This window comes from Phyllostomus hastatus, unplaced genomic scaffold (assembly GCF_019186645.2).
Source record: "Phyllostomus hastatus isolate PE091 unplaced genomic scaffold, TTU_PhHast_1.1 phas_scaffold_78, whole genome shotgun sequence".
NCBI lineage: Eukaryota > Metazoa > Chordata > Mammalia > Chiroptera > Phyllostomidae > Phyllostomus > Phyllostomus hastatus.
This window is the reverse complement of record NW_025334041.1, coordinates 116,267,279-116,283,027: the sequence shown is the minus strand read 5'-3', so window position 1 is coordinate 116,283,027 and position 15,749 is coordinate 116,267,279. Positions and strand designations below refer to the sequence as shown.

The following is a 15,749-nucleotide window of genomic DNA, read 5'->3' as shown; positions in this document are numbered from 1 at the left end:
CTATAAACTAAAAATTCACCAGTTCGATTCCCAGTTAGGAAACATGCCTGAGTTTCAGGCCCGGTCCCCAGTTGGGAGTGTGCGAGAGGCAACCGATCCATATATCTCTTACACACTGATGTTTCTCTCCCTCATTTTCTCCCTTTCTTCCCTGGTCTCTAAAAATAAATAAATAACACCTTTTTAAAATAAAATCAATAAATATATTTTCACATGAGGATTAAAGGAAAAGAAAAAGGAAAGGAAAGGAAATGTCTTGAACCATTGAGTTGCTCAGTTGAATCTAGCTGGACACAAGATGTATCATCTTCATTCAGTCACTTAACCTTATTTAGCCTCACTTTCTTTGTCTGCAAATGTATATCTCAAGAAAAGTTAAGGTGGTAGCCTAGGTGGATACAGCTTGCCTCTCCACACAACCACATCAAAATTACAACTAAACTACAGAACAACCATCATTCAGAACTGCCAGAAATTGACCTGAATGGAAATCCTACCACTATGGTATTAAAGATGAAACTACATTACAACTGGTAGGAGCGGTAAAGATGCAGAATGGGCTAGTCACACACCCACATGTGGTCGATAAAAATTGGGAGAGATATCTCAGGAACAAGGGATCCCAGCCCTGAACAAGGCCCCCCAGCCCAGGGTTTTAGTGCCAGGAAAAAAGGTCACCATAATATCTGCTGGAAAAAAAAAAAAAAAAAACAGTGGGGATTGTGGCTGTGGAAGATAGAAATTGCTAGACTCCCTGAAAGTTCCTCTTAAAGGGCCCATGAACAGATTTGTTCAGACTCGCTTGCTCTGAGCTCTAGCACCAGAGCAGCAGCTTGAAAGGTACCAGAGGCAGAGGGGGAGGAGCTGAAGTATCTGGCATCAGAACAAGCAGTGGGGGACAGCTTTCTCCCATACAGAAATGTTGGCTAAGCTGGCAGGTGGATGCCATATCTGAGACTTCATCAACCAGACTCACAACTTTTGCCTTACCCTGGTGATTCCCTGTGGTTCCACCCCATTCAACTTTCAGGCCCACTGAAGCTCTTTCCAGGGGCTTTTCCATACAAATGGCTCATCTTGACTAATGTTTCAGATTTTCTGAAATTCTCTCAACAAGGAGCACCGGGCCTCAGCAAGCCCATGCCTCTTGCTAAGTGGCCCCAGACCCAGTTCTAGCAGCAGCTGACCTTGGTTCACAGCTTGGCTTCTGTTGCTCACTTCCAAGCCCAGCACAAGTAGTAGCAGCTATCTACTGATTGCTTTATAGCTTATGCCAGGTAGCTTTAGACAGAACACAGGTGGCGGCTTACCTTAGCCTGCACCTCCCAGGAAGCCCCAGATATGGCAAACCCAGTGGACAGCTATAGACCATATCAAAGTACCACCACCCAATCACCTCTGCAAGTGACACAATCAAAAGGCAGACTAGCAGGCACCAAAGCCCTGCTCTGCGGATTGGGTCCCTTATAGCTTATCCTTCATGGTTGTCAGAGGTTGGTGGTCAATGGTCATAGCCACTCCTTGCAGCAGATCAGCCTGGGTAAATCACTCCAATTTACTGCCAATAGCAACCAAGGCTCAACTACAAGAAGAAAATATACACATCCCACACAGTAGGTACACTTCGAATACCTAATTGTATGATAGAAGAGGCTTTGCCACTAGACCCTACAGTACACCTACTACATTAGACCACTCTACCAAGACAGGGGGTCATAGCAGCTCCACCTAGTACATAGAAACACACACAGGGAGGCTGCTAAAATAAGAAGACAAAGAAACATGGACCAAATGAAAGAGTAGATCATAAATCCAGAAGAAAAAAAAACTAAACAAAATGGAGACAAGCAATATATCAGATGCAGAGTTCAAAACACTGGTTATAAGGATGCTCAAGGAACTTAATGAGGACCTGAACAGCATAAAAAATATCCAGTGAGAAATGAAGGGTACACTAAGTGAAAAGAAGAACAATTTACAGGGAACCAACAGTAGGGAGGATGAAGCTGAGAATCAAATCAGCAATCTGGAATATGAAAAAGCAAAAAACAACCAATCAGAACAGCAAATAAGAAAAAACAATCAAAAACAATGAAGATAGTGTGCATAGCCTCTGGGACAACTTCAAGTGTGCCAACATTCACATCATAGGGGTGCTGAAAGGAAAAGAGAAAGGACAAGAAATTGGAAACCTATTTGAAAAAATAATGAAAGAAAACTTTCCTGATTTGGTGAAGGAAATAGATATACAAGTCCAGGAAGCACAGAGATTCCCAACAAGATGGATGCAAAGAGGCCCACTCCAAGACACATCATAATGAAAATGCCAAAGTTTAAATACAAAGAGAGAATTCTTAAAAGCAGCAAGAGAAAAACAGTTAGTTACCTACCAGGGAGCCTCTGTAAGAGTATGAGCTGATTTCTCAAAAGAAACTTGGTGGGCTAGAAGGGCTTGGCAAGAAATATTTATAGTGATGAAAAGCAAGGACCTACAATCAAGATTACTCTACTGAGCAAAGCTATCATTTAGAATCAAAAGACAAATAAAGAGCTTCCCAGACAAGAAAAACGCTAGAGTTCATCATCACCAAACCAGTATTATATGAAATGTTAAAGGGTCTTCTAGAAGAAGAAGAAGAAGAAGAAGAAGAGGAAGATAAACAATATGCATGATAAATGGCAATAAATACATATTTATCAACAACTGAATCTAAAAAACAAAATAAGCAAAAAAGTATAACAGAAACAGAATCATAGATACAAAAAACAATTTGATGGCTGTCAGATGGGTGGGGGATTGGTAGGGTGGGCAAAAAAGTGAAGGGATTAAGAAGTACAAATTGGGACTTCCAGCCAAGATGGAGACATAGATAGATATGTTTTGCTTCCTCACACAACCAAAAGAAGGACAACAACCAATTTAAAAACAAAAGACAACCAGAATTACCAAAAAACAAACTGTATGGAAGTCCAACAACCAAGGAGTTAAAGAAGGAACATTCATCCAGACTAGTAGGAGGGTAGAAACAGGCAGCTGGGGTGGAGAGAACACATGGCAAAGTGGTGGCTGGTGGACTGGGTGAGCAAGGTGGCTGCTGGTAGACCAGGCAGTCCCACATTTGCGTGCAGTGAAACTGGGGGGAACAACTAGAGAACAAGACACTGTACAACCCAGGGTTCCAGCATGGGGAAATAAAGCCTCAAAACCTCTGACTATAAAAACCTGTAAGGGTTTAAGTGGCAGGAGAAATTCCCAGTCTCATAGGAGAGTCTGCTGGAGCAGCCCAAGGGCCCTAGAATATACACAAATCCACCCACCCAGGAATCAGCACCAGGAGGGCCCAATTCCCTTGTGGGTAGCAGTGGAAGTGACTGAAAGCAGGGCAAGAGCTAAGCAAGTGGCATTATTTCCTCTCTGACACCTCCCCAACACACAGTGCCACAACACAGCAACACGGGTTGCCCCACCCTGGCGAATACTTAAGGCTCTGCCCCTTACTACATAACAGGTGTGGCAAGGCAAAGAAATATGGCCCAAATGAAAGAACAGACCAAAACTCCAGAAAAAGAACTAAGCAATGAGGAGATAGACAGCCTATCAGATGCAGAGTTCAAAACACTGGTAATCAGCATACTCACAGAAATAATTGAGTATGAACACAAAATAGAGGAAGAAGTGAAGGCTATGCAAAGTGAAATAAACAAAAATGTACAGGGAACAAACAGTGAAGGGAAGGAAACCAGGACTCAAATCAATGATTTGGAACAGAAGGAAGAAATAAACATTCAACTGAAACAGAATGAAGAAATAAGAATTCAAAAACACAAGGAGAAGCTTAGGAATCTCCAGGACAACTTTAAATGTTTCAACATCTGAATCACAGAGGTGCCAGAAGAGGAAGAACAAGAAATTGAAAACGTATTTGAAGAAATAATGAGGGAGAACATCCCCAATCTGGCAAAGGAAATAGATGTCCAGGAAGTCCAAGAAGCTCAGAAAGTCCCAAAGAAGTTTGGCTCAAGGAAGTACACACCAAGACACATCATAATTACATTAGCCAAGATTAAAGATAAGGGGAGAATCTTAAAAGCAGCAAGAGAAAAGGAGATAGTTACCTGCAAAGCAGTTCTCATAAGACTATCAGCTGATTTCTCTAAAGAAACCTTGCTGGCAATAAGGGGCTGGAAGGAAGCATTCCAAGTCATGAAAGGCAAGGACCTACATCCAAGATCACTCTAGCCAGCAAAGCTATCATTTGGTATGGAAGGGCAGATAAAGTGCTTCCCAGATAAGGTCAAGTTAAAGGAGTTCATCATCACCAAGCCCTTATTGTATGAAATGTTAAAGGGACTTATCTAAGAAAAAGAAGATAAAAAATATGAACAGTAAAATGACAACAAACTCACAACTATCAACAATGTACCCTAAAAAAAAAAAAAAAAACGAACTAAGCAAAGGGTTGCAGAAATGGAGATCACATGGAGGGTTAGCAGCTGGGAGGGGGAAGGGGAGAAAAGGGGGGAAAGGTACAGGGAATAAGAAGTATAATTGCTAGGAACAAAATAGACAGGGGGAGGTTAAGAACAGTATAGGAAATGAAGAGGCCAAAGAACTTATATGTATAACCCATGGACATGAACACAGGTGGGAGGGGAGGTGGAGGGGGATAAAGGGGAGAAAAAGATGGGACAACTGTAATAGCATAATCAATAAAATATAATTAAAATAGATAAATGTATATCTCACGAGGTTACAATAGGGTTAGATGAGACAATAGATGCTAAATGATTGCGCACAGTAGGCAACTTGAAAGAGTGTTCCCTCCTTGCTCTGTCCTTTTTGGAAGTTAGCAGTCATTTGAATCCTAAAAGGATCGGTTGCCTTTCTGACTTTCTCAGACCATAAGGCAAAGTTTTTCTGCATCTGGAATGTTTAACTTAGTGAACATTGCAGCTCTAAGTTAACTTCGACCCATTCGTATCTATGTCGCTGGGGAACTGGAAAGGTAGACCAGTAGGTGGTGAGAGTGGTCCCTTCTGGGCGGAGCCTAGGAAGCGGGGCTCTCACTGCTCGGGTCAGTAGATTCCCGTCATTTCTCTCCCACAACTGAAGTCCAGGTCTGGCTCTACCCAGTTCCCTCCTCAGACTCCCGAAGATAAGTTCCTCCATCCCTCTGAGCTGCTTCCTTCTGGAGACGTCAGCGCTTAGAGTCTCCGCAGAATCCCTAAACCAACCCACCCCTGCCCTGCAAACGAAAGAGGGAGAGAGGACAGGAGGGAAAGAGGGGAGGGAAAGGGAAGGGAAAGGGAAGGGGAAGCGGAAGGGGAAGGGAAAAGTAAGGGGTTAGACACCACGGGCGACGCTGAACCTCGAGGATGTGGAGAAAGTCCCTGTCAAAAGCTCTGCCCAGCCTGAGTTTTCAGGCTTCCCTCCCGCCCTCTCAACCTCCTTCCCCAAAGGAGCCAGAGGACTTGGACTGGAACCCGGAGGCGAGGCGCGGGGCCAGGGGCAGGGAAGGCGGCGTCTGCCCCATGACAGCCTCTCCACTCGCCCCGGCGGGCCGGCAGCCCCAGCCCATACAGGTGCTCCCGGTGAGCCCGGCTCTGCGCTCCTGGCAGTTGCCCCCGCAGGCCCTCGGCAGTGCTCGGTGCGTGCCGCAGGCTGCGCTCCCGGACCCCGCAAGCCCGGCCGTGCACCGCACGCCACTGCGCCCCGCACGGTGGCACGGGGAGAACGCGAGAACGCTACCTGTGGAAGTAATGCGCGCAAAAGAGGCCCAGAAGCACAGTCCCGGGCGGGCCAAGGAGAGCGCGGGTCTGACCGAGGAGCATCCACGCCGGGACCGCGAAGGAGGGCAGCTCCTGCAGGAACCAGGCGGCGCGGGCGGACAGGTGGGTAGCTGCGGTCACACTCCCCGTGTACTTCCCGTAGCCGGAGGGCTCCCTTAAGTACAGTATCAGGGCCCCCATCGTGGCTAAAGCGGCGCAGCCCGCCAGCACCGGGCTCTGCAGACAGTGAACGGGCATCGCGTTGGGTTCTCCGCCAGTGGCCGCCGCCAGCGTAGAGGAGAGTGCGGCCCCGCCGCTTCTTTATGGAGCGCCAGACACCTCTGTGTATCCGCCCCTTTAAGCTTTGGCTCCCGCCTTCTAGTCTACCTCCCACTTGGGCGCGGCCAGCCAGGTCTCTGCGCGGCGTCCCTGCCCCGTTTGGGGGGCGGGCGCTCTGGGAGGCAGGTAGAGTGGGAGGAGGGACGAAGGCTTTTGCGGGCCAGAGAACGTGTCTTGGGGTCCTGACCCTTGGACTAGCCCATACCCGCGCTTGCACGCAAGTGGCCCCTTGCCTCACCGCCTGCCACTGGTCTCCCCGCTTAGACTGCCTGCCCTTGGAAACCTCGTTCCTCGCCCGACAGCCTCTGAAGCTGCAACTTCTGGGACTAGGAAACGGAGAAACAGCAGGAACGATTCGGCAGGGGAGGTTCTCCCATCCGCGCACACAACCCCAGTGCCGTAGCCCCGAAGCCCCTACCCTCGAGCCACCCCAAGCCGGGAGGGATCTCCCGACCCCTCTGATTCCCTACCTCCTTCAGCCCCCGCCCGCTCCCATCCATCCCTGCCTCCTTCCCCCGACCCTGGGACCTGCGTCCAGGTCCTTCCCGCGCCTGCCAGCCCTTCTGTGTTGGGACCGCGCACTCCTTCGCCACTCTCAGCATCAGTGTCCCCTCTGCACCACCACACCCGCACTCAGGCCCAGCCTCTCCCAGCCCTAATTCCTCGGCAGCTTGTCTCTGGACCTCCAGGGGCGTCCCGAGGCCTCCTGCCTCCGTCGGAGTCGAATCCACTGAGCGCGGGTGTGGCTGCACGGACTGAGGCCGGAGAGGAGTGACCCTGTCGGTCCTCCCTAGCCTCCCCTTCCCGGGCCCGCGAGGGTGGCCGGGTCTAGGCTGACGTCTAGGGCTTCTCCTGCCAGGCTCCCTCTCTCAGCTCCGCCAGCGGACGCGAGGGGTTCCATACGGAGGTGCCACTGGAGATGCTACTGCGCTCTAAACACACCCAGACGCGGTTGTTTCTCCCACTTGCTGCCCTTCGCTCACCCTCCACCTTCGCTCATTACCTATTTCCTCTTCTCTGGTTCGGCATCCAGACTTTCTTGGCTGCCCTCCTCCTTTCTTTTGAGACCCTTTACCTCTCTTCCCTTCTTTGACCTAGCTTTCCTCCTTCCCGGTTGGCCGCCTCTCCCCACCTGCTGCTGTACACCCTTTGGTCCCGCCCTCCTTGGTAACTGTATCCCTACTAATTTTCTCCTCTGGTCCCTACCTCGGGCTCCACCTCAGTGCCCACCCCCTCTCTCCTGGCTCCCCCTGCCCCTCTTTCCTGGGGGCTTTGTCATTCTAACCCCCTTAGCTCCAACTCACTGCCTCTCAGAAGCCTCAGGTGGCAGTTCCACCGAAAGGCACACTGTCTCATCTGCCCGATATGGCGGGGGTGCTTTCGGATTCCTGGTGCTAGGGGACTCAAGACTTGGAGAATTTTAGCTTAAGGTAAAAAGTTATAAATCTAGCAGGTAACGTGTATGTTAAGCTTTTGTTTCAGAAACTACAGATAAGGCCCATCCTGGCTCCTGGGAAAAACAGCTGACCTCCTGGGGCACTGGATAGAGATTACCACCTGGGGACCTGTTGGAGGCATCCGGGCCTTTTGTGTGACCACCCTCCACCCCTCTTGGGAACAGCTCACTGCAGAGAACAGGAATGCTGCAGCTTCCCTCACCTCATCCTCCCTGAATTTCAAAGCCCTCACCGCAGGGTGTTTGTCCTCCCCCACCTGCTTATAAAAGATCTGGCCAGGAAAGAGAAAGGAAGATGGTTTGTTAGGGTATGAACCCGCTATCTTCTCGGATCGCCGGCCATCTGAATAAAGCGCCCATAAAAGGTTCAGTCGTTGTCATTGCTTATTGGATTTGGTAGTGACAGGCAGCCCGTTTTGGTTTTTTTTCCAGTTACACTGGGTGTCTTTTCCAGTTACACTGGGTGTCTTTTCCAGTTACACTGGGACAGATAGTATACTGCTACAGGGCACCCTCTGCTTGTTGACCAAGAGGCACTTATCTTCTCCCTGTTAGGTAATAGATTAAGCAGTAATCGTACTTCAGTTTCCGACTGATCACCGTGTAAGGATCACCCAGGCAGACTGGAGCGCTTCGCAGGGAGCAATGGGGTGTTGGCTGGCACAGCTTCTTGGAGCTGTTTTTGCACAGGCTTTACAGCGCAGATCCAGTCTGCGCTTCCTCAGTCACCACCTGCCAGTGGAGGACACCCACATCTCCACCTCCAGCAAAGACCTGAGCTTCTGATCTGCATTCCCCCCCTGCTGAGCAACTCCACTCGCCTGTCCTTCGGAGATCTCAAAGTCAGCCCTACCCAAGGCTGAACCAGTTTATCATTCCCTCTATGCCCCATCCATACCCAGATCCTCCTCCTGCCATTCCTAATTGTTACACCTTCTCCGTCCTCAGTACCTATAGCCTCCCTGGGAGGCTGGCACGTAGACACAGAAACCTATAGATTACTTGATGCCACACTGTATCAGGAGAATAAGCAGTGACTTTTCAAACCCACCTCAGTGGAAGAACTTTTTTAAGTGACATTTCTCCCATCTCAATTCCCTTCTTTCTTTTTCCTAACTTTGCCCTATTTTGGTCCTCACTAGTTTTTTTCACTGTACCAGTTAGCTTTTACAGTGAAGTCAGTGGCTTAACAAAGTCAATTATTTTCTGTTTATGATCTGTAAGTCAGGTGGAGGTCCGCTGACCTAGGCTGGGTTTGGCTGATCTTGACTGTGCTCCTTCATTCATCTGTGGAGCAACTGAGAGCCCTGCTCCAGGCTGGGCTTGGCTGGGAAGCCTTAGCTGGGGCATCTCTAGTTCACAGGACTCTCATCCTAGGATAAGTGTGCTAGTCCCAACATATCTACATAATCTCAATAGGAGAAGCACAAGAGTATAAGAAACCCACAAAACCTCTCAAGGCTCAGGCTAAGAACTACAACACTCAAATCAAATCACATGTTAGATTCCAGAGTCAGAGAGGGAAGAGTATTGCAAAGCTAAATGGCAAAAAAAAATAAAAAAAAAAACAGGGATACAGGGACAAATAGAGAATCAGAACCAACAATGCAACCAACTGTTCAGTATTACATACATAGGGAAAGTATCCGAAGTATAATATACTGCTTGATTGATTTGCACAAACTGAACACCTCGTTATAACCAGCACGTAGGTCAAGAAACAAATTATTAGCATCCTAAAAGCTCCCCTCATGCACCTCCTTATATTCCTCCCAGAATAACCACTACTCTGACTACTAACACCATTATTTTTCAGGCTCACTTTTTAAAAATTTTATTTTTCAATTACAGTTGACATTCAATGTTATTTTATATTACTGGCAGGTATATAGCACAGTGGTTAGACAATCATATAATTTACAAAGTGATCCCTCCAATATTTCAAGTTTGAACTTTACATAAATATAATCATATAGTATTTACTCTTTGTGTGTGTTTTCGTGGTACCTGAGAGTTGTTTTAATCAGCTGTGGTGAGATACACAGACACAGAAATGACTGTCATGAACGAAGCTTATACTCACAGATCCCTAGAAACAAGAAGCATATAGCAAGCCACACCAACCACATGGGGAAGAACCAGGGTAAGGCAAATGGCAGAGAGAATGAGAGGAAAATATGGACAAGAGCTTTTATTGTGGTTTATGCAGGAAGGAATGGACAAGGCAGGGTAATCAGGCTTAAGATTGTCTGGTTTAATTGCCTAGTTTGAATAATTTCAGTGTGCTCTTGGTTTTAAGAACAATCTTGAGGGTTGGGTGGGTGGGCTGGAATGGGAGTAAAAGGGAGAAAACTACTTGAACAATGACTAAAATAAAATAAAATAAAAAACAATCTCTAGTTTTCTGGTATCTGTCTCTGGGGTGATTAGAGCAGGTGAATAACAATCCAGGGTGAGCTTGATGCAAGGGGAGGTTGTGGTGTGGTGAGTGTATGTGTGCGCGGGGGGAGAGAGAGAGAAAATTCATCTCAGAAGTAGTGATCCCAGAAGGTCCTGCTTTAGTGGCAGGAATTTTTAGAGTGAAGGCATCCTTTCTAACAAAATGTCAAATCAATGCCCCAAAGGGATCAAGATGATTCCCAAGTAATTTAACAAAGCCTGACCCTCTTGAAAGGAAAACAATTAAATCTAGACAAGTAACAATGTGACTTTCACAATATCCAACATCCATCTTAGAGATCCAAGAACATTGATAAACCCCAAGCAAAATGAACACAAACAAACCATACCGAGGCATATCATAATCAAATGGTTAAATGTGTTGCATTGACTTGTGAGACCAACCACTGGAGTTGAGCCAACTTTCACAGGTTCAGGACACCGTCCTGCACCAGACTACACTGACTTCAGATACCAGCAAGTTCAGGGGTCGTCAGATCACACACACTTCTGAACAACTGTCTATAAATCTGAGTGTCCCCACAGACCCCTCAGGTTCAATAATGTGCTGGAACAACTCACGGAACTCATGAAAGCTCTATGATTATGATTAGTTTTATTATAGCAGAAAAAGTCAGAAACAGCCAAAAGACAAGATGCATAAGGTGAGATCTTAGAGGGTCCCAGACATGAAGCTTCCCTGTCCTCTCCCCCTGGAGTCAGGATCCACTCACTCACTACCTTCCCACCATATTATGTGTGACAATATGCAGTTCATTGTCTACCAGAAAAGCTCACCCAAGCTTTAGCATCCAGAGTTTTTATTAAGTTCCCATTGTATAAGCACAATTGATTGAATCATTGGCCATGTAGATTAAGACATTAATTTAAAGGAATATATGAGAGAGGACACCAAAAAACTGGAATTATCTTCTGGAGGGTGGGTCCCTTATAGTACATGCTTCCCTTGCTAGGTGGGTTTTCTAGGAACCCGTCTGTATTGGTGCACCACCTGGCATTGTCGTGGGAGGCTGCATTTGGCTTCAGTGAATTTTTCTGAAGACTCTTTCAGTGCATTTGCCCATTTCACGATGGGTGATTTACAAGTGCACCTGCCCACACCGCACTGAGTTTTTGACCAAAAACAGCATGACCCCCATACCCTACCCTCCCTATTCACCTGACCTCAACCCAAACTACTTTTCTTTTGTTTCCCCAGATAAAATAAGTCCTCAAAGGAAAATATTTTGCCCACGTGGAAGAGGTGAAACAAACAAACAAAAAAACATTAGAAGCACTAAAAGGCATCAACATAGACAAGTTCAAAACCATTTTGACCAGTGGAAAAAAACATCTCAGTGGGTGTATTACATCAAATGGAGAGTCTTGGAAAGTGACTGAAGTTTAAACATGTAAGAATATAAGAATAAATACACAATTTATTATAAATAAATTCCATTTTGGGGGTCCCCCCATATGCACTCATATGTTCCTTGCAGTATTATTCACAGTAGCCAACATATGGAGGCAACCCAAGTGCCCATCAATAGACGAGTGGATAAAAAAATGTTGTTGCACACGTTTACAATGGAATTATTACTCGGCCATAAAAAAGAATGAAATCTTACCATTTGTGACAGCATCAATGGACCTAGAGAGGATTATGCTAATTGAAATAAGTCAGTCAGAGAAAGGCAAATACCATATGATTGCACTCACATGTGGAATCTAAAGAACAGAATAAACAAACAAAATATAAACAGACTCAAAGATACAAAGAATAGACTAATAGTTGCCAGAGGGAGGCTCGAGGAATTGGGTGAAAAGGGTGAAGGGATTAAGAAGTAGAAACTGGTAGTTACAAATAGACACCAGGAAGTAAAGTGCAACATAGGAAATGCAGTCCATAACATTGCAATAACTGGGTATGGTGCCAGGTGAGCACAGGAAATACCAGGGGAACACTTTGTAAAGTATATGAGTGTCTAATTATTATGCCGAACACCTGAAACTAATACAAAATAACAGGGAATATTAAGTAAGTAAATAAATAAATGCAGATGGATTAAGTACTCCCATCAAAGGACTTAGGATAGCTGAATAGATAATAAAATAAGACCCTTACATATGCTGTCTGCAGGAGGCTAACTTCAAACTGAAAGACATACAGGGACTGAAATAAAGGAATAGAAAAAGACTTTTCATCAAAATGGAAACAAACAAACAAGCTGGGATAGCAACGCTCATACCAGACAAAACAGACTTCAACACAAAGGCTGTAACAAGAGACAATGAAGTACCCGGCAATTCTACTTTTGTGTATTTATCTGAAGAAATCCAAAACACTTAATTAAAAAGACACACGTATCAATATATTATTGCAGGATCATTTGCAATCACTAAGATAAGGAAGCAACCTAAGTTTCCATCAATGGATGAATGGATTAAGAAGTGGTGTGTATATACAATGAAATATGTATCAGCTGTAAGAAAACAATGGAATCTTGCCATCTGCAATAGTATGGATGGACCTAAAGGACATTGTGCTGAGTGAAATAAGTCAGGAAGAAAAATGCCATATAATTTCACTTATATGTGGAATCTAAAAAAAAAAAAACCAAAATAAATGAACAAGCAGAACAGAAACAGGCTCATAGATACAGAAAACAGTCTAATGGTTGCCAGAGGGGAGGTGGGTTGGAGGGATGCATGAAAAAGGTAAAGGGATTAAGAAGTACAAATCGGTAGTTACTGAATATTCTTTGGGATGTAAAGTACAGCATAGGGAATATAGTTAATACTATCATAATAACTGTACGGTGTCAGATGGGTACCAGATTTACTGGGGTGATCACTTTGTAAGTTATATAAATGTATAATCGCTGAGTTGTATACCTAAAACTAATATAATATTGTACATCAACTATAACTAAAATTAAGAAATTTTTAAAGTATTTCTTCAAAGAAAAATAAAATTATTTTAAAAACTATGCAAAAGAAATACACAGAGAATAAAATAAATGAAGGAGAGAAGGGAAAGAATGAAGACGCCATGACCTGTATCAGTAGCAATGTCAAGAACTATAATATATACGTAATAGAATGCCTGAAAAGGAGATAAAGGAGGCAGAAAAAAATAAAGAAACAGTATTTGGAAACTTCAAATTTGGTGACAATTCCATCTTATAGATTCAAGAACCTTGATAAACCCCAAGCAAAATTAACACACACACATAAATCACACCAGGGCATATCATAATCAAGTTGCTGAGAATCAGTCAAAAAGGGGAAAATTTTTAAAGCAGCCAGGAGATGGGGGGAGGAATGACATAGAAGAACAAAGGTACCAAGTGCAACAGATTTCTCAGAAACTATGCAAGCTGGAAGAGAACAGGATGATAGAATTAAAGTGCTAAAAGAAAATTTTTTTCAACCAAGGATTTTATATCCAATGAAAATATCCTTCAAAATTAAACATGAGTTTGCTTCAGGCATGATGGACTAAGGTCCTGCCACACACACCCACACATAAACACACACTCACATACACATCATGACCTTCAGCAACCTCCTCTGCTCAGAACGGAAAACCTAAGCTCGTTAGAAAACTCTGAAGCGCATTCCATCTCAACCCTACATCTAAACCCACCTGCCCCTGTCCTATTCCCTCAGGGCCCTATGATATTCTAGAGAATGAAAATCTTGATCGAACAAATTCTTTACGATAGCAGGCTAGTCAGCTCTCTTCCACTATGCCAATGTGCTACTATTTCCAGGTGATATCAAAAGTCAGCAAAATTTAACTTTGTTTCTGGAAGACTTGTAAACGATGACATGGTGAGGAGTGTTAGACTTGATAGCAGGTCTTCCCGGAAGGTATTTGTTGGTTACACAGAGCTTTCAAATCATATCATCATATTAGACTCTGTTTCATGGGACACTTAATGTATTAATGTGATCCTTTTCCCTAGTACTTAGCCAAAAATATCATTAGATAGAACAGGAGACATCCCCTTCTGTGTCCTGAAGGAGAATTGACAGGCCATTAGTCAAGGAAGTACAAACATCAAAGGATATAAGCTCTGGGGGTGGACACAGATCACAGCTCTGCTGGGCCAAGTTCATTCTGTTCTTGGAGAAAGAGGTCCACACGAGGAAAAAATTGGGTCAAGACTAAGGGCAGATCAGGTCTAATAAAGGAACAGTGCATGTGGGGAGTAGGAGTTGAATGAATCTAAAAGCAAAAAGCTTTAAATCAACCTCTCCTAAAAAACAAAAACAAACAAAAACAACCACTCCTAGTCCCAACCCTCTAGAGAATTTTTCCTTGGAAAACCAAAAAGAGTGGTTCCTATGCTTTGAAATTTCACAGACTACAAGAATTAACAACTTTTACTTTGCTAGTTGAATACAATTGTTAAACTAACATTCACCATTATGATTATTTCATAGGAGAAAATAATATTTTAACATCAAAAAAAGAAAAGGTCTTGAGCTCTCTGGAAACACAGACGAAACCATATTTCTTGCCCTACAAGACTACCAACCATTTGCCCCATCAAGACATGGCCTGAAGGCTCAGCCAGCCTTGCCCTGAGCCTTTTCCCAGCAGCGCTCATTACTCCTGTCCCCTCTCCATATGCTGCCCTATGTTACAAGTGCCGTGACTCTCCCAGTTTTGCAAGAGAAGCACAATTTGGTCCTTTAAATGTTCATCTAAGTAGGCTGCACAGTGCCAGAGGGAAGAACCTCCTGAAGAACTTCTTGTAGCACCAGGGAAGGATTTGGTTGGAGGCAAAGAATTTGGAGCAACTGAGTGGGAAGTGTGATAACTTGATAAGAGTTCAAATTCAGAATGAAGAGACCTGAGTTCTAGCCACAGCTCTAGCATTAACAAACTCCTGGTTTCTCTGCACCTCATTATCTTTATCTGTAAATGAAAGGATCGCCTAAATTTTTTCACAATATACTACGGTGAATCTGTACACAATCCTCTGAGGTTAAAAATTAGAGTGTCAACTGTTTAAACAACAGTCTCTATTCTTCTCAAATCTGGTGTTTGCAGTGAAAGGTAGAGTGATTTAGCTGTATAGAAGGGTTTCATGCTTTCTCCTAAGCTCCAAGCTTCTACTGGGCCAGAGACACAAGTATGTGAAGATAAATGACTCTTAGGGCTAGAGGTTAACAGACAAATAATTGATCAGTTGAACCTCCCTAATGGGGTAGAGGAGAGGCCACAGCTGTGAAATGCTGTCTGAATGACTGTTCCACTGCTTAAGCGACTCTTTTCTGGACCGTTTGGCCCCTAGCAGGGCAGAACTTGAAGCCTCAGGGCAGAATGGAACTCTGGAAGGAATCCTTTGGACATGTGGTCACACCCTGTGAGCTTCGTCCTGGTCAGGATGTCCTACTGGCTTATTTCCAACCTCGTTATCAAGGGCCTTGAAATGCACAGCCAGTGATGGAAGAATCCTACCACTCCAGCCAGTAACTTCCAGTTTGCTCCCCACTGATCTCAAAGACAAACCAGGAGCATGTGTAGGCAGCCAGACATTTCAGCTGCCAGACATCTTTAGCTATAAAATGTTTTTTTAATTTTTATTATTGCAACATTCAAACATATAGAAGAGTAGAGAAAATGCTATGATGAACTATCATGTACTCATCACCTTGCTTTTTGATATATTTGCTGAATGCATCTCTGAAGTCTCCAAGTGAGGGCAGCCACCCCTTTATTTTCTGCCAC

At 44.7% G+C, this 15,749-nt stretch overlaps 1 protein-coding gene across 1 annotated transcript in view; it reads right to left on the bottom strand.

Annotated features, from left to right (window-relative positions):
* SRD5A2 (steroid 5 alpha-reductase 2) overlaps window positions 1-6,027 on the bottom strand; it is a 42,166-nt gene extending 36,139 nt beyond the window's left edge. The window contains exon 1 of the mRNA XM_045828673.1: window positions 5,750-6,027. Coding sequence (XP_045684629.1) covers window positions 5,750-6,027 — 278 coding nt within the window. The remainder of the gene's footprint in view (window positions 1-5,749) is intronic.
* Window positions 6,028-15,749: the final 9,722 nt, after the last annotated feature.